Genomic DNA, 19,340 nt, shown 5'->3' on the forward strand with positions numbered 1-19,340 from the left:
CTCTTACTTGTGGTGCCCAGACCTGCTTACGTCACAGCTTGAAGACACACCCACCAGGCGTTCCCCTTAAACTTCATACATTTCCGGAAAGTTTTCTTCCTGTAGCTATCTCACCTTTTTCAGGGTGTGTTTAGTTTTCAAAGAGTACCACACGTTTATAACAATGAGCGAAATAAAGCCAAGCGATACGACTGATACCGTAGACAGCGGAGAAGAAAAAGACTGGGCCGCGGCCAAAGCTTTCTTTGACAACCTCAAAACAAACAAACCCAGACCTGTGAGTACCGGTATGTTTTTTATCCTTAGACTCGAACTTTGTCTCTAAAAACAAGCCCAGTGTTACACTCGTTTATTTTCTTCCCGCCCCACCTCTTCTGCTCCCCTCTAATAGCCCAAACCCAGGAATGCTGTTACCATCGCAGTTTCCTCTCGCACCCTCTTCAACATGGTGGTAGAGAGGAAGATCTATGAGGAGGAAGGAATGGAGAAATATGTGGCTTATCAGGTAGAACACGAGAACGAGCCCCTGAAGCCAGGAGTTGCTTTTCCCTTCGTCAAGGTAGGCTGGATATTGTCTCTGCGAGGTGTGTGCAGGGTGTGGTCACTGAAATGCACTTATAAAGCAGGCTGTTATGATAGGCCACACCAGGGAAAAGTCAGAGAAGTGCATTTCATTATATCTGCTAATGGATTTCTGCTTTCACATCTAGAGTCTTTTTCTATAAAGAGACTTTGGAATTCATGATGCACACCTTAGTAAGTCATGTACAGACAGGTATTTTTGGCTTTTAGCATCGGCAGGTCCTCTGCAATCAAGAAACTAATTTCATTTAAAGTGATAGTTCTCAAAGGAGTCCATGAGCGGTTTCCAAAGGATCCCTAGCAAAAAGGGGAATCATTTATTTTCACTATAATTCCATTCATAAGTAACACAGTGACAGAATGTATGACTCTTTTGGACATGGGTTTCATACAAACATCTAAAACATCTAAATCCAAACATCTTATCAGATGTGGGAGCCTGGTAGCCTGTAACCAATATTATCGGCTAATATTGGCTTATAGATATATCAGTATATATATATATATATATATATATATATATATATATATATATATATATATATGAGTGGAGGGGGGACTTTACGTAATGATGGGTCTCTATTTATCAAAGATGCAGTTGATCCCACATGATATCCACTGACAAAATAAATCTACTCACTAAAATTACTCATATAAATCATATAAATACAATATATCTTTGAACTCCTACAAATAGCTTCAGAGCCTTGACAAAATAAGGGAAACACCTAACAATGCATTGAAATCAGTGACATGATATTAAAGACCCTCTTTGCCTTTAAAACTTCTTTGAGTGCTGTCATACAAGTCATGAAATCACATCATTTGTCAAGAAAAGCTGACATTTCTTTAAAGGATGACAGCGTTCTCATTCTGCATCAACCCATAAATGCCGATTAATGTTCGGAGCTGTTATTGAGCGGGCCTGTTGTTCATCAGACCACTCTTGACATTGTTTAGCAGAGTGTTGATGGGTATTATCATCCTAGAATATGGGAACATCATAGGCAGAGTGATTGCCTTGTTATTGTAAAATAGCTGGCTGTTGTACAACTACTCAGGCTGTAATTGGATCTAATGAGTGCATACAGACAGACCCGTCACCTCAGTTGGCAACAGACTCCATGTGCACCCTGTGGCTGTCTCCTTTTGATTAATATACGTTATTGTTTTCTGCAGTTCTTAATGGTGGCTGTACATTGTATTAACATACTAATATGTGATTATTGTGACTAATGCTCATTTTTCACCGTCACCTGACATCATCAGTTAAACTCCAAGTATGAAATAAGACAGAATTAACTCTTGGGAATTATTCATTTTCTGTTTTCAAATGATCTATGTTAAAATAATTACATTTGTCTGATTTGTGGAGTTTTTAAATGAATAAGAATAATTAACGTAGCCATCATGATGTCACCCAGTGGTTTGTGGACTCCTGTTTTGAAGACTCAAGTTTGGCATTTTAACTGTCGCCATTTTATTTTTTTAGAGCCAGATGTGACCATATTTGAAGGGTGGATGTGACCCAAATGCTAGCTGCTAGCATGGTTAACTGCGATAATGCTAATGAGAAATGTGAAAAACATTCATGAACTGAAAACAGACTAAAATACAGCCTATACTCTTTGACTCTGGGGTTACACCATGGTTACGTTACCTAACCAGCATTGTTGCTGTGGTAGTGACTTGTCAACTACAATGTAACTATGCCCTAAGCCTGCCTCCCATAGCCTGCCTTGTTTTTCTTGCTGTATTGCTGAGTACCTGAAACTATTGATTGGAGCTACAAACTCATTAGGAAAGTTTTTAATGAGGTAATAAATCAAGTGAAAGGTAGGGTCATTTTCTCATAGACTTCTATACTATCTGACCTTTTGTTGGAGCACTTGAGTCGCCCCCTGCTGGCCATTAGAGAGAATACAGGTTTAAGTCACTTTCACATTGGCTTCACTTTCCAGACCTGGAGCTACCTGTTTGGTCACATCATGGTGAAATGTTTACAAAAGCCTGTTTAAGAAAGAACACAATTCTGAAAGGAAATTTATTTCATTGCAATGATTTGATATGTAAGTGATAAACTTGAACAATACATCGTGGACTGTAAAGTATATTTTGCCAAATATGTTCATTAGCAACATGTGATTTTGCAACACCTATAAGGAATGTACAGTATATTGAGTTTCCCTAATTGCACAATACAGTTCATTTTTAGGGAACTATGTATGTTTTCAAGCATTTCTGGATATTTAAGCTGTTATCTGTGTTTGATAGTTTATAAAACCTGTTAGACATATGTCCCAATTGTTACTTATCAGCTGACATACACAGATCACAAAATACTTGTGATAAACCAACATGGGTTGATTTATCAACCCACACAGTTTATTGGCTGTATTAAGCTGTACAGTGCATGTCCATACATGTACAAAACACCCTGATGAAAGCTGGTGTGACATATAAATTAATTTCTATGTATTTTTAATGCCTCAGTTCTCCTTTTTCAGGAATCCATCTATTGTGTCACTCAACAACAAAAAGAGTTGTGGTTTAAATGTTGTAATATTTGTGTTGTAACCTCCTGTTAAACCCTCTGAGACAATATCCTGCCTTTCTTAGTAAAACAGTCCGTCCTCTCATGCAGGCGCTGATGAATGTCAACACTCGACTGAGGGAGCTCTACACAGAGAATGAGGAGTTGTTTGACATCGTCTTAATGACTAACAACCATGCCCAAGTTGGAGTGCGCCTCATAAACAGCATTAATCACTACGGTATGCTGAGTGCTATACTAAACATTGTAGATTGTGTAGTGTGGTGTCGGCTCGCCTGCTGCCGCATCAGACATAATCAAGAACAACACTCTGTGTAGTAATGACACACTAGAAATGAAGAAGAGCTGTTACAGTGTAATCAGAACACTCTTTGTTTCTTCACACATCTCCAACATGCCTTCTGTTCTTTCAGATTTGACCATAGAGAGATTCTGTATGACGGGAGGAAAAAGTCCTACAGGCTACCTGAAGGCTTACATGACAAATCTTTACCTTTCTAAGGACTCAGACAAAGTCACCAAGGCTATAGAAGAAGGTACGTGATGCTGATGCTTACCTCAGCAGCAGCCTGAAAACGATTTTGTACTAAAATTTACACACTTGCATGTTGACTCGCGTGTGTGACTCATTCACACTGCCGAGGGAAAATTTTGACCCCCCGCTGTTCAGCAGGAAGGAGCTGGTTGGAGACGGCGTGTGATTTATGGCTCCCTGCTGTATACACACAAAGCTGACATAATTGATTAGTTGATTGAAAGAAAACAAGTTGGATTAATGAATTGAGTTGTATATCAAGAAAAGAAATGCTAAATCTTTTTGCATTGGTAATGGGCTGTTTTGGGGGTTTTAAGTGTTGAGTGTGCACAAAACAAAAGATTGAAAATTGGGGAAAGCTTATGGGAATTTTCCCCAATTTTCAGTACCATTATATTTAAAATCTAAATGATTAGTCCCAAAAAATCGACACATACATCAACACTATAATTGTTCATCGCTGTCAGACTCAAATGTTAAATCGTTCAAATGAGTTCTCCATGTCCACATTTGTCCTCATACGTGTGATACATGTTAACGCTGCCTCCAGCATACAAGGTGTCCAAAATGAGGCCAATCTGAAACTGTAGATTTTTTCACCCGCATATTTGTTTGTAACACATTTAGTTGACAGCCTTTCATCACAGGAGAAGTGTGACATTCTGTTTAGCCACTAACAAATCTCTAAAATGTAATTTCACAATTGTCCTTGCTTGTGAACGACCATGTAGACAGACTGTGCACTCATACGGTAGGTTATTATGCTGCCACTGAATTCAGAGCTCATGCCACCAAGTGTTTATTGTCATATCCTTTTTTTCCAAAAAACCTTTTACTGTTGCCAAATGTGTTCCAACTTTCAGTGAAACACAGATCTAACAAGATGACATGATATAAAGCGATCCATAAATTTACAAAAGCATCATTTTTAATCATTGCTTGTCTCCCTTCCTTCAGGCATTGCAGCTGCCACAATGTTTATGCCCGAGAAGCAGATTGAGCTGAGTGAAACTCAGCTGAGAGTGGCGTTCGATGGCGATGCCGTCCTCTTCTCAGATGAGTCAGAGATCATTGTGAAGAAACACGGCCTGGACACTTTCTTTGAGCACGAGAAGGAGTTTGAGAACAAACCTCTTGCTCAGGTAACTGATTGTTTCTATGGACTTAACCATCACATACATCTCACAGATAGAGACATAATGTGCAGTATATCCAAAATATACATATTCATAATTCTTGATTCTTGATACAAGGATTAAGATTACTCTCTCTAACCACAGCTACGTAGAAAGCGTGCATCAGACGTAATATTTAACCCTGTCATTTATGCCCCCGAACAAATGCCTCAGTCTGGGTTTCTATGGATAGCTTTTGTGTGTATAACCATGTTTGGTAAAAAAGTGGTAACTACACACAAACATACTACTGACTGACCAGCATTGACTTGTGTCCAAATATTTCTGTCTTCAGCGGAACCCTATATGATTCCTCATGGATTTGGCATTTGGCGAATGTACATTGAGTATGAAGTGCATCTTTGCTTTGCTTGGCTTTAAATCTGGTGCTGTCTCAACTAGACTTGTATGGAGCAAAACATGCAGATCAGGCTGTGGGAAATATCTGCAGGGTTTAGAAACCTGCTCTGCTGGTTTTAAAGAAGCTAAGTTAGTTCAAGAAGATTAGTTCAAGGCACTGTTGTTTGATTTGATTTGATTTTTTTGTTCTTCACAGATTCCAGATGTATTCATTCAATTGCCATAAACTAGAATATACAGATGCTGTCTTGATAATGATACCGTCCTTGACTTTCATGAGCCTTGTGATTTGCTGTCCCATATTTTATGTATCCGTCTGTCTTTCTGTACTTGTGCGCCTCATCGTCTGTGCTAAAAACCTTTTGAATGACCTTGATCCTTTGACGCTTTTAGGGTCCCTTAAAGTGTTTCCTGGAGGCTTTGGGGAAGCTCCAGAGAAAATTCTACGCTAAGAACCAGCGTTTGGAATGTCCCATCCGGACGTTCCTGGTCACAGCCCGCAGCGCTGCCAGCTCAGGAGCTCGTGTCCTGAAGACCCTCCGTAGCTGGGGCCTGGAAATCGACGAGGCCCTCTTCCTGGCCGGAGCTCCTAAAGGGCCCCTCCTGGAGAAGATAAAACCGCACATCTTCTTCGACGACCAGATGTTCCACATTGAAGGGGCCAAGGAACTGGGAACCATAGCTGCACACGTCCCCTACGGGATCGGACAGAAGTACCACAAGGGGAAACTCATTGAGCAGCCGGCAAAAAAAGAGTGATCTTATAACAGAAGGAGGGTATAATCTAAAAATAGTTAAAATATTAAATATGCACTACGTTGTCACCTGCAATGGATAGATTTTGTTCTAAAATGGCTGCATTCTGTCAAATTGAAAACAGGAACTTTTTAGAGAGTCTTTAATACATTGGAGCTTTGTAAAGCTTTTTCTAGTATTTTCTACTATTTTCTTCATGATGTAGTATAATTGCTGAGTGAGAGAACATCTTTTCAAAGTGAGGTTAACACTAGGTGCATTATTTAACTGAAATACTGTTTTGAAGAAGTCTTTGCCTGTCTGTGCCTTTTAACCATATCTGTGTACATGTTTACCTTTCAGAAAGGTTTACTCTCTTTTTCATAGGAGTTCATGTTATTGTCTTTACAATTTTATACCATAGACACGTATCTTTTATATATCATGGTTTTTGGCTAATGGTCAATGACATATTAAGTATCATGAGGGCCAAGAAATGTTTCTGCTGCTTTTTGACGCACAAGATCATCCATAACCTTAAAAAAACTGCAACAAAAATGTCCTACATTTTTGGTCTGCAATAATCTGGCTTAATAATAGGGCCCATAAATATTTGGGCTGTAAGTTTGAAAGGGATATCAGGGTACAGCCTCTAAAACTTTCAGAAAAAGCTTATGCTGTCTTTCTTGGTTACTGTCTTTGCTGTTGCTGCACACAAACTACATAAAAGTTACACTTTGTATTTTTCCCCAGGCTTTCCCCCAGAACAGTCATGTTCTGTGAAGTGTTTACGCTTTGACACTGTACCTGTACATCAGGCAATACTGTAAAAGAACTTTTCTGAACTTGTATGTTATGTATGTTATCCTGTTTGTATACGACTATATATGCATGTATGTTTTGTGATTCCATCTATATTTATTTCATAGTGCAAGAATATCATAAATATGTATGGATATCTATATTGTCTCTGTTGTTTGCATTGATTCTATTCATGTTTTAACAGTAACTTTATATTTCCACCACTTCAGTGCTCTTATTTTTTTTACTTCTGTCTTGCCTTTCACATAATCTACCCCTAATGCTGACTGTACTTAATAAAGAGGATGTGGTTTGATGAATAAAGGAATGTGGAAGGGACCCAAGTGGCTGAATTTGTCTTTGTGCATCTCAGCAGTAGATGGTGCCATCGATGCTTTAAGCGCAGCTTGTTTGCCCTTTAACCGCTCGTTCGGAGGAGAGTCACTTTTCTGTGAAAGCAAACCAGTTACAGTCAAACGTCAGCATCTCTAACCAGATCTGTCCTGTCATTAAATCTTGTGTTCCTCAGTGCTCAGCTAATAGAGAGTGACTCTAATCTTACATGTATGTAACAAGATGAGCAACAAGGGGGCGCTCCTGCTTAACTAAAATGAGATTTACTCGAGAAGAGGAACTATCAAAACATAGTATTAGAGCAACAAAGAGGGTAAAATATAACCAGGAAACAGCATTTAGACTTTAAAGTGTAGCTGATCATAAAGTATTACATAAATACATAAAAATATACAATCTTACAAAGTGTATGCTTTGAAGTACTTTCTTCTTTTGATATAACTGGGCTCCCACTCGGCCCATATTTCCAGGTACCAAAATATCACTGCCGAGCACAACGAGAACAACAAAATGCAAATCACCCCTCTCTCCAACATTAAGCCTAATGGGAAGTTAATGAGATATTGCCTGCTGTACCAGATATATTAAAAACATCTGAGGTTTATTGTTCTTGGACTATAATATCTCACAAGGGCTGTAACTAACAATTATTTTCATTATTCTGTTGATTATTTTCTTGATTAACTGATTATGTTGATTGTGGTTTCACAAAGCCCAAGATGCGAACTAAAATGTCTTGTTTTGTCCCGACCAACAGTCCACAACCTAGAGAGCTTCAGTTTACTGTTGTAGAAGATTAAATAAACTAGAAAATATTCACATTTAATAAGCAGGAACAAGATCATTTTAACATCTTTTTTAAAAATTTTTTACAAATGACTTAAATGGTAAATTGACTCAAAAATTGGTTTACTAATAGTTGCAGCTCTACATCTCCCCTGGGTTATATGCAGTATAAAAAGAGATTTTTTTTTTTTGGGGGGGGGGGTGTAAGAGTATAAAAATCTTAAGTATATCTGTGTTTTATACTCACTGAGTATAAATTCAGTGTAGACTTTCAGTAATTGTCTTAATTTGTTCGTCTTATTTCACCTGGTGAAATTGTTAAAAGTTCTGCATTAATTTGTACTTTACGAAAACACAAGTTAAGTCTCGCCTGTGGTGTTTGAGTTTAGCAACAGGCATCTGCACTAGTTTGGTCACCATGGTAATGCTATGAGTATTGTTCCCTGCCTAGACACTGAAGAGCAGAATTAATGCACAACATTTAAGGAAGGGGCTGGATTAACTTGAATTTTATTATAAAAATTTCTACAGTTGAGTTATTCGTCTTGTCAGAAAAGCATCTTTGCAGAGAGGCATGGTTTTGTCAGGCAGCAGAGTGTGTGCATCCCTGAGAGCTGGGACCAACCGGCTGTTGCCATGGATACTCGGTGCTGACACCACAAGAACTGTGTAGGCTTGTTGAAGATATAATTAATAACAAAGGATTAGAGGCAAAGGTAGCATGGGGCTCAGTATGAGAAACCTCATCACACAGTTACTATAATTGGCACCATTTCTGTGTGTGTGTGTGTGTGTGTGTGTGTGTGTGTGTGTGTGTGTGTGTGTGTGTGTGTGTGTGTGTGTGTGTGTGTGTGTGTGTGTGTGTGTGTGTGCGTGCGTGCAGGCATGCCACAAGAAAAGTTAGCGAAGAATAACTGTGGAAACAGTCCTCTCTCACTCTGCTGCTGCATTTATCTTCTTGACAAGCAATTTGCTCTAAATATGTTTTGGTTGGTGGCCAGAAACTTGTAGGTACATGCTTTCTGAAAGTAATTTATTTGAACCGACATCACCTTGGTGGGTGACTTTAATGCTTACATACTGGATATTCTGGGAGCTTCTTTCAAACATAATGAGATAATTGATATTTATTTAATAAACTGTGGCTTTGACATGGACATACAGTGGCTCTGTCTAAGGTTTAAATGGAATACACACAAGATGGAAATTGCTTTTAGCATACTTAAAAACTCTTATCTGCTATTAGATTATGGGTTCATTTAAACAAGGAAAAGAGTCTGTTGCTATGGCAGTGTCACTCAGAGGCTGTGCTTTGAGCCAAATGCTAACATTAGTGCTAACATGCTCACAGTGCTTGCTAATGTTACACAGGAAATAACTGCCATGTTCATTAACTTAGTTTAGTGTGCTAAAATTCTAACATTTATCAGCAGGAACCATAAACTACAGCTGAGGCAAATGGGATTGTTATTAGCTGTGCAGATATTTGTATACAAACCAAAGTACTGGACAAATTCATATTTTGACCTGATGAAGTCATGGGAGAAAAAGTCAGAATATCACTTAAGTTATAATGGCAACATGAATATTTCTGCCAAACTGAATGGCAATCCTTTCAAGGGTTGTAGAGATATTTTAGTCTGGGCTGAAGTAGTGGACTGAATGCTTGAAACCTATAAACGTTTATTGCCAAAGTGCACATTAATGTCTGATTTTTAATATATGTTATGTTTCTCTAATTTGTACAGCACCTTGAGTTACATACACTGTATAAAAAGTGCTATGCAAACAAATAAACCTAATAACCTTAAGAGAGAGGAATCTCCAACATGTCGTATATCCTGGAATGATGGTTATGAATGGTTAAAGGGTAAATGGGCTGCGTTTATATAGCACTTTACATATTTTCATCCATCCATTCACACATACATTCATACACTGATGGCAGAGGCTGCCGTGCAAGGTGCCAACCTGCTCATCAGGAGTGAAGTAGTGCTTTTTTTCTCCAAAGTGCTTTACAAAATGTTTCTAATGCTCACTCGCCCACTCACACACTCATGGGAGCAATTTGGGGTTCAGCCCAAGGACACTTCGACATGCAATCTGGAGGAGCCAAGGATTGAACCACCAACCAAAATGGTACAATTTGTCACAAAGTTACATAAAAAACATTCATTTATATCAAACACATTCAACATAACAAAACAGCATCTGAAAATATGAGTGACATAAAACTTGACTATTTAAAACAGTTACATTCCTAATTTATAATTTTTTTAATGTGATAGTTAAATATCGGATATGAGGGCAGTTTATCCAGATGAAGTTTGTCTTGTACATTTTTTTCCGTCCTGGATGCATATTGTGAAAATGCATTTTTACCAAGCTCAGATCAGAGTCAGGAATAATGTAGATTATCTATCTAGATGGCTTCAAATATGAAAATGTACACCTTTCATTTAATTTTAAAGGAACGTGATCCAAAAGTAAACACAAAAGACCAGAATAAACATTAATGATTCAAAGTGAAGGTAACAATCCATATGTTTCTTTGTTAAATTATCTGCAGGTTTTGCACTGCACTTACCAGAAACCACAGATTACCACCATCCTCACCCATAATGAAGACTGTCAACACTCCTGACAGCAGCTCAGTGAATCTGCTGCACGATGCCACAGTCACCATTTGCTGTGTGACTGAGTTGGTGGAGCACACAGTGATATGACAGGCTCTGTTGACAGAAAACTGTGGTATGATAATGACATGTATTGAGGTCATCTGGTCCCCCTCCCCAGTAGTACATTCTTATAGAAACATCATCCTAGGCACATCCAGTACAAGCCCACCAAATTTAAAGCTATACTGTAAATCTACAGTTTTCATATGAAGACAGTATATTTACTTTCTTTAAGCCTTTGATTCAGTGCCGAACTGTCATGGATGCTTTGTGCAGATTAAACTATAGACTGCTTTTTCTTCTGCTAACACACTTCCTGCTTGAAACAGATGCTCATCTCACCCTTGTGTTATGCATTATGCGCTTCTGTAATTGCTGTCTGACTGATGTTACTGCAGACCTAACTGTGTGTTCTGCAGGGATCCCAGGAAACCTATCTCTACACCTCCAGAATGAGCTAGCCCTTATTCAATTTAGCCCATTCTCATTTGATTGCACAGTGTGGTTCTCTAAAAGCGACCCCACAGGTCCGGAGGCATTGACAAGTGACTCTGCGTGAGATGGATTACTGATGCCACATCGACACGCTCTATCCTCAGCTTGGCTTTTCAAAGGTGCACCTGTTAGCCATTATTGACAGCCTCGGCTAAGATACGAGACGCAGTTAGTAAGCTTCATACAATCCAATATGCAGACGTAAAGACGAAAACAGGTTAAGTGATCGACTGAAAATGTTTCTCTGAAACCAGTCGTTACTGTGCTTGTTGCTTTCAAAAGACAAGCAGGAGAGGGAGGCAGCGATCTTGTTGATAGCACACTGCTATAAGTTTTATGTTGAGCCCATGGTGCTCTCACACAAGCTATTAATTCACTGACACATTTTATCAGTTTGTAAGGCAAAAAACATTAAATGGTGGAATTTTTCTTCCAGTTTTTTTGAGATTTATCTGCTCTGTGTAAAAGGGATCGGCCTGCTCTTTGTCACTGTCATCTCTAATATATGTTGCATGCTGGATTTTGCTGTAATTTGGCAATAAGTTAGCTGACTTTTGTCGTTTCTAAAAAGCATCACACTGACCTACTGTTCAGCCCGTTTTTAGCATGAGGCTCTGAGGACAGATGGAAGAGAGCAGAACACTGATCTGATGGGAAGGGCTTAGCAGACAAGACACAGTGCCATAGTAACAGCTGAGCGGCATAAGACCATGCGTCTTCATGGCCAGAGTTTATCAGCAGTGGCATTTCGTCTGCTCTGCAGGCTTAGTAAGGGACACATAACGGGGCCCCTGCAGACGCTCATCCCAGCCAGACAGCGACACAACTAGCCAGCTAGGGAAAGCAGAGTGCAACCACTGAACACGCAAGCATCACCAATTATCTCCACCTCTGCGCTTGTAGCAGGAATCCATTTCAGCACCATTACCTCTGGGCAGCCATGGGCTGACAGTCTCTCCCGTCAGGGCGATAGTTCTAAATTGGCTCCCACCCCTTTCCTCCTCCTGAGATTGAAAAGAGATTATTAAAGACATTCATCATAGAAGAGGCTTGAGCCTGTCTGGAAAGTCTGAAAATGGTGAAAAATGGCGGCACAATGGAGAGGGCCTGAAGAAAGAGCAGAAAGGAAGATAGGATGGGGAGAAAATAATATAGAGATATGTCTGTGTGCTGAAGGCTTTGGTGCTCCCCGATACCAGACAGGGTGCTCCCTCGGGTGTCCTGTGAGCTGGTGGGCTGTAGCAGCAGGCAGGGTGTGGGGCCCAAGTCTGGAAGAACGCATGCGCACAGCAGGCCACCCAGTCATGGCTAAAACCCCACATATCGGATGCGCACTAATGACACCCCTGGAGACCGAAACAGTCTGGCTCCTGCATGACAAGATGCACTGTACAGTATTTTATCCCTTTCTGATCCAAGCTGATTTCTCTAGGAAAGACTAGTAGGTATAGGTAGGACAAGTTGACGGTCTCTCCTATGTTCTTGGGATCATAATGGTTTGGCATATTCAAAGAGTTATGGTTAAAAAATCTTCGTAGCAGGCAAGGCTGTTGAACATTGTTAAAAACAGCACAAAAGTGAAGAAGACCAAGATTGAAATGTGGAATGCTTTACTTAGTGGTTTCTCCTGTGGCATGTTCTACAGGACTAATGAGCCTACATTTTCAGTGCAGACTTTGCACATTTTTAAAGTGAGACCCTCGGAGTAGGGTCTCACTTTAAGGAGACTCCACCTAACCCTGTTAGATATATTACATTTTATGTCTATCAAACTGCTGCCTCTCACTCACCAATCAAGATCTCTTACACTCCTCCCATGCACAGACTAACAGAGGTGTTATCGATGAAGTTATGTAACCACCTGAATATTGATGAACAGAACAGCTACACTATACTCACATGAATATGTGTCTCAGTATGTGATAGCATGAACGAGAATACAGCACAGCTTGCTTTAAAGAGTTAGGAGAAGATAGCATCATGAAATGTGAAACTGTTACATTAAGTTAGAAAACTACACATTTTGTAGAGCCTGAAAAATGTAGAGACAGTGTATGCGAGTGCACAGTATTTGTGTGGAAGTAGAAGAAAAAGGAAAACAAATATATCACTGTAAAACTGTACTAAAACAAAATAGTTGACTTTTTGCATCAATATTCAACAGTATGTAATTTAATGGAACAGTTCTACATTTTGGGAAATTTGCTTATTCACCTATTCACCAAGAGTTAGTTTGAGAGGATCGATACCAGAGCACTGAAACCTGGGGAATACACCTACTGACACCTTTAAAAGCTGAATGGTTACTGCAAATACCCCATAACTGCAACATCTCTGCTTATATTCCAACCAGGACGTGTTGTTGCGTATTATACCCATCTCTCTCTCCTCAAAACAGCTCCAGCTTTGTGATTAATGCACATACACTGGAATTGCATTGATCTTTTAAATGTCTTGAGACTCTCCGTAAAAAGCAAACAAGCTTATTTCCTAAAATATTAAATTATGTGAAGGAAATGTATCACATTAGAGACTAAAACAGTTTAGTTGTATGTTTTGTATCTGCTCTCAGCTATTATTCCATAATCGAAAGTCTCTTTTCATTTAAGAATATAGTGTCTTCAAGTTTTTTCATGAACACGACTGTTTTGTTAATGACAGACACTGATGTAATTGCGGTAAACCATTACTCAACAAGCCTGTCCATTAGTGTGTGTGTCAGCTGCCGGGTTCTCAGTTGGATCAATGCTCTTCTACTTCCACTGACCTGGAAAAAACTGAAAAAGCTTTGCCTGCTCTCCTATCAATAGACGGTATAATTAAGAACAGCACCCTCAGAGTAAGCTGTGCTCAACTAGCAAAGACACTTCCTGGGATTGTGTGTGAGAATATCTCTCTCATTAAACTCAAAACCTGAAGGTTTTACAGATTAACGGTAGAGGAGCTGTGATATTCTCTGTCTTTGACTTTGCCTTCAGAACGTCTCTGAGTAAGAAGATATTATGGTGTTTGTGTGCAAACATGAAATAATGAGCAATAGTTTTGTTAGACTGGCCTACTGTTATAAGTCCTATTCTGTGCATTAAATTTTAAGTAATGGATGTCCTTGCCTGACATAGCAGGGGGTTATCCTGGCATTGAAGAAGGCCATCTGTTCAGCCTAGAGTGAAAAGTATCGAATCTCTTCTAGGTCAGACACATTGCACAATAATGAGATGGGATTGGGGTAGAACTCGTTAAATTCGGAGCTTTCCACTGGACCATGGATTATCAGCCAGTTGCAACAATAGAGACACAACACACTGATGCAGACAAGACTCAAACCAATGGACGGGACAAGCAGCACAGCCTGCTTTCTCTCACAGAGAGGCACAGCCAAGCAGGGCCAACCATCTTGGCCCTCTTCTACTGCCTTCTGTCCCAATCCCATTCTCAACGGTGACCAGATCTGGCTAGAGGAGTTAATAGGCTCCTCTTCTAACTGGTCATCCCCCAGCCTGCGATCCAGCACCAGCTTCCCCAGCAGCAGCCCAGGAGGGAGCAGGAGCAGCAGTGAGGGCACCGGCAGCCTGAACAGCTGGAGCTCTGGTGTTACCTGCCTCCTGCACAGCTCTATCAGGAAGCAAAGCCAGGAAGCGTTTCAAACTCGACGGAGAGAGGACAGAAGGTGGCAAGCCTGTCCAGCCAGAGGGCCTCATGGCAGAGCTCATCCACAGTCAGAGCGGGGAGGAGGCAGCAACCATAACAAACTCCATGCATGGCCAGAGAGGGGTGGAGAGTGTCAGGGGAGGGGCTCTTCACAGTCCCTTGCCAGCATTAAAAGTGTAAAACTACAGTGTCTGCTGGAAGAAAAGATTGAAGCCAAAGTGAAATTTTCACAGTTTCTGAATGAGGTGACATCCAATGTCTTTGACCAAAACAGCCTTCAGGCATTTGGGAAACCAGTCTCTCCCTCCAGCTCAACCACCACAATTCTAACTCAGCCTGAAGACCAGATCCAAGAGGTGACCCAGTGGAGCTCCTGGCTGACCCGCTCAATGGCCCAGCAGCAGGGCTCTTTTCTGGAGAAGAAGACCCAAGAAGAGTGGACCCCGAATGACCTGACACAAAAAACCTATCTGGAGACAGACATTGTCACAATAAGGAGGGAAGACGAGCCAGAGTGCCTGGAGATAAAAGTGGAGACGCCGTCCTCGCTGCTGGAGATAGACGACACAAACGTGATTCCACCTCCTCCACAGTTCAGTCAAGGTTTCGAGATGAAGACTTCCTCTCTTGAGTTTCAGTACGACTTTCCCAGATACCCCTGCAGATCTGTCTCTCTGCCCAGGGGCATCAACATGGTGAGTGATGAAAGTCGGCCCAGGCCTCTGAACATATGTTATGATTGGAGCAGAAATTGTTTCTCTGAGAACTTGAAGTGATGTCTGAATAAATTAAGTCTTTGGATGTTTTGAGTGAGTAGACTTGTCTAATTGACGTTTTTTTGGCCACTTGGGGGCAGTGTGAACTGGGGGTGTGACGATACTCGATATTGGGATCACAAGAATAAGATGAGATGAGATTTTAACACTATTTTTTAAGAAAACTTCAATGATGAAATATATGACTGGAAAAATAATCTTAGTTAATAGTTAATTTTATTTAGCTGAAAGTGACATAATGCAAAACAATGCAGGTGCATTTGTTTCAACTAATCATCTTGTAATGACTGTCAATTCAGTTCTATTTTCTAAGTATTAATTATCATATGCAGTATGCAATATGCAATATGCAAGCACTGTAAAACTTTAGATAGATATTTTATAGATAGATAATTTTGGTATTTTTGGTATTTATGGAAATAACAACCATAAATACCAAAAATGAAGTATGAAGAATAGAAACAATTCTAGTATATAAATAGGAATCAAATAAATATTCAAATTATCACAAATTATAACATAATGCTAATTTAACACAGAAATAAAAGTAAATTGTACACATCCTATATCACACAAATACACAATTAGAACAACACACTTATAAATTGTGTTTTAATTTGGGAGTGTGACTGATTTTACTTTTTGCATCATTAGGCTACCATACTTGCTGTGCTAGATTCTCCCGCTCCTCCTAACTCAGGCTTTCAGTGTAGAGCCCTGGGGTCAACCTACCACTGCGCCTCTCCTCATCTGTCACTGCGGACTGTGAGATCTTCTCAGCAGGTAGAAGCTGCTAATTCACAAACTAGAATGATGGCGCCTACTCTAACAAAGTTAACTGATCCACACAGTGACATTATAAAAAGAAGACAATCATGATGTGCAAATAAGCGATAGAAAACCGATCGTCCTTTTTTATGTTTTATTTTGCTTGCACCGTGTGCTGCCTCCTGAATACTGCATTCACCTCCACGAGAATCTCGCGAGATCTCGTCACACTCCAAATGTGAACACAACGTTGACACGCATAGCTAACGCCGTCACACATAGCTAAAAATGACCTCTTTGCACATCCAGCTGAAAAGTGGCACCTCTAATGCACCATTAATTTAAAATCATGTTTCCATCCACCTGATGAATGTAAGTTCAATATTTATTCTCCTTTTAGCTCTGGTTTGTTCTCCACCGACTCCTGAGGGAAGTTACTTACCTGAGGGAAGTTTAGTACCTGGCTTCTTACCTACTGAAATGCTGCATTGTTCACCCGCTAGTTGCCATCTGTGTATGTTTGTAGTTTTGTGCTTTGCAGGAAGGATCTATTAGGTTTTTCCAGATCTTTTTCTCTGGAAACAGCTGCCTGCTGCACCTGAAAAGCAGGTGCCAACAACTATTGCTTGAGGCAGAAGTGGATGTGGAAGTACCTCAAAGTGCAATACAGCCACTAGGCCAAAAGTGTCAGTTTCTCTGTAGAAATTGATATTCAATATATATATTTTTAACAAGTCATTATGTTCTCATCCTCAAAATTCAGCCCGTCTAACTAAGTGTGCTGGTGGAAATGTGAAATTATTGCTCTGTTAATAAGATTTGAAGACCTATAGTAGCTTTGATGTCTGCAGTGTGGGCGTTGACTGAAAGCTATGATTGACAGTTCACTCACCTGCTGCTCTCCCCTGCTCTGTGTGGGGTGAGAATGAACCAAATCGGTAAAGTTGTGGGCTGTATAACAAAAACAATGATCTGAAAATGCTCAGTAGTTGACATATGAGGGGAACTACAGAGATCTCTCTGATATTACTTGAGCTGAGAAGTAGGCAGACTTTAAAATAGCCTATTTAAAAATCTAAATGTATGTACAGCATATAGATTTTTTTTAGCTATAATCACACTGTTGTTTCAAAACATTCCCAGTTCATTGTTCTGCACGAACAAAAAAAATCAAATTTAGACCTGTGGCTCGTCCTGCTGATCCACACAGACATGCTACCACTCAGCTGATCCACAAACAGCAGATAGATGATGATGCACAGGAGCGGCGCTTCACACTTGGCCGCTGAACGGGGCTTTTATGGGCGCGCTCATTAGCATTCCCCACATCACCAGCTCCTCTACACAAACAATCTGAACTGAACAATGCAGTCATTTACTGACTCAGCCCACTCACCACGCATTTATTGTGTGACATCCATCATTTACTCAGCTTGAGACGTAACCTCGCTAAAATGGCTGTGGATGCAAAGAAGCTTTTTTTAACAGCTGTTTTCTTCAGGAATAGCAACCGGTGGTTTCCCCAGTATCACAGCAGTGGTGTGCATATCACAGGGAGACAGGCCTGAAGACTCCATCAACAATTACAGCATCAAAAGTGAATGTGTTTGCAGTGGGATGAGGAAATCCACCTGGCTATGACTATCTTATTTTAAACTGGACAGTATATCTGTTACTGAAACGCATAAAATTGTATCATTTAATTCAAATATAGACTATTGAAATTTAATGGAATTTCACTGTCTGTTTGCATCATCTGGACAATGTGAAGATTTGCAGTCTGTCATTGTTTCTCCCCGACTGCGCAACATACCTGACGGATCTCAGAAATCAGCACCGGTGCCATTTAATAATAAAGGAGAAGATCACACTGTCTTAATTTATTGTCTGATTAAAATTCAGCCTTTGCCGTCACCTTAGCAACTGCTTGAGAAAAAGGTGGGCGGTGTGGGGGCTGAGAGGCAGGCATGTGAGCCTGTTGGCGTTCATCACGGCGTAGTGTAGTGTAGAGAGACAGTGTGTGTGTGAGAGAGTGTGTGCGTGTGCGTCGCTGCAAAGTTTCGTTTCCTCACTCGAGTCCTTGTACTTGTGCAAGCGCAGTAACGAAACATGCTTCACAGGCACACGACCTTCTGCCACACACCAACTCAATTTCGTTAAGCCCAGCCCCCCCCCCCCCCCCCCCCCCCCCCACACACACACACACACACACACACACGAACTTAAAGTTGGTCAGTTGGTGTTCTGACTTAATCGACCCCGGAGATTGAACAGGCCTAATCTATTTGCGACATGCATGATCCCAAATCATATAAAACATGATGACGTAGCGGTGCCAGGATGTTACCCTCGATAAGGCCCGTGCGGTAAATCTGAATGAAGATGAGGATTCTGGGGGAATATTCTCAAGATGATGCATAATTCATCGGCTTCAGAAAAAAGGGCCAGCAAGACTTGTGTAAAACGTATTCTCCCCTAACAGTCTGGGACTTGAGATGTAAGATTCAACAGATTGAACCACCTGTTCGCCCTCACCTCCCCCCACTTCTCTCCCCCACCCCTGTCTCTATCTCTTTTCCTCATCACCCCTCCCTCCTCTCTATCTCTCTCGCGCTCTCTCTCTCTCTCTCTCTCTCTCTCTCTCTCTCTCTCTATCTGTCTATGCTCCTTCCCTCTGCTCTCTCCGATTCAGCACCTCGACAGGGATATTGAGTTGCTGCCAGTATCTCTCATGGGGGGGCTTGCCATGTATCTGCAGTCTGGCTGCAATTGAGGCTTCCGCTCCCCCCCCGCCCCCCCCCTCCCTCCCTTCTCACGTTCCTTCCTTTCTTCTCTACTCTACTCTTTCTCCTCTCTTTTCTCACTCTCTTCTCTTTTAATCTTAGTATGATAGGATTGTTCTCTTCTCACCTTGAGTTATAGGCGCAGATGTAGACAGCCCGGGCGCAGTCTGATGAGCGTTGCGTTGGCTTGCTCACGAGCAGAGATGGTGGAGTGGAAGGGAAGGGGAAGGGGAAGGGAAGCGGCAAATGAGGGAGCAGGGAAGAGGAGAGGAACATAAACAAAAACAGAGGGGAACAAAGAGCGTCCCTG

The 19,340-nt window shown here is 40.8% G+C and overlaps 1 protein-coding gene across 1 annotated transcript; it reads left to right on the top strand.

Moving 5' to 3' along the window:
* Nucleotides 1–101: 101 nt before the first annotated feature.
* Nucleotides 102–7,081, top strand: LOC133997529 (cytosolic 5'-nucleotidase 1A-like). Its single transcript, XM_062437145.1, has 6 exons — nucleotides 102–277; nucleotides 392–559; nucleotides 3,227–3,356; nucleotides 3,550–3,672; nucleotides 4,629–4,813; nucleotides 5,600–7,081. Exons 1-6 carry the CDS (start codon nucleotides 164–166, stop codon nucleotides 5,963–5,965), a joined length of 1,086 nt encoding a protein of 361 aa, XP_062293129.1. The 5' UTR covers nucleotides 102–163; the 3' UTR covers nucleotides 5,966–7,081.
* Nucleotides 7,082–19,340: the final 12,259 nt, after the last annotated feature.

The sequence above is a fragment of the Scomber scombrus genome, chromosome 17, assembly GCF_963691925.1.
Source record: "Scomber scombrus chromosome 17, fScoSco1.1, whole genome shotgun sequence".
Classification (NCBI taxonomy): domain Eukaryota; kingdom Metazoa; phylum Chordata; class Actinopteri; order Scombriformes; family Scombridae; genus Scomber; species Scomber scombrus.

Coding starts and splice junctions, on each gene's coding strand:
- LOC133997529 (XM_062437145.1), top strand. CDS start 164: ATGAGCGAAATAAAGCCAAGCGATACGACTGATACCGTAGACAGCGGA. Junction 560..3,226: donor TTGCTTTTCCCTTCGTCAAG/GTAGGCTGGATA, acceptor CCTCTCATGCAG/GCGCTGATGAATGTCAACAC. Junction 3,357..3,549: donor AAACAGCATTAATCACTACG/GTATGCTGAGTG, acceptor CTGTTCTTTCAG/ATTTGACCATAGAGAGATTC.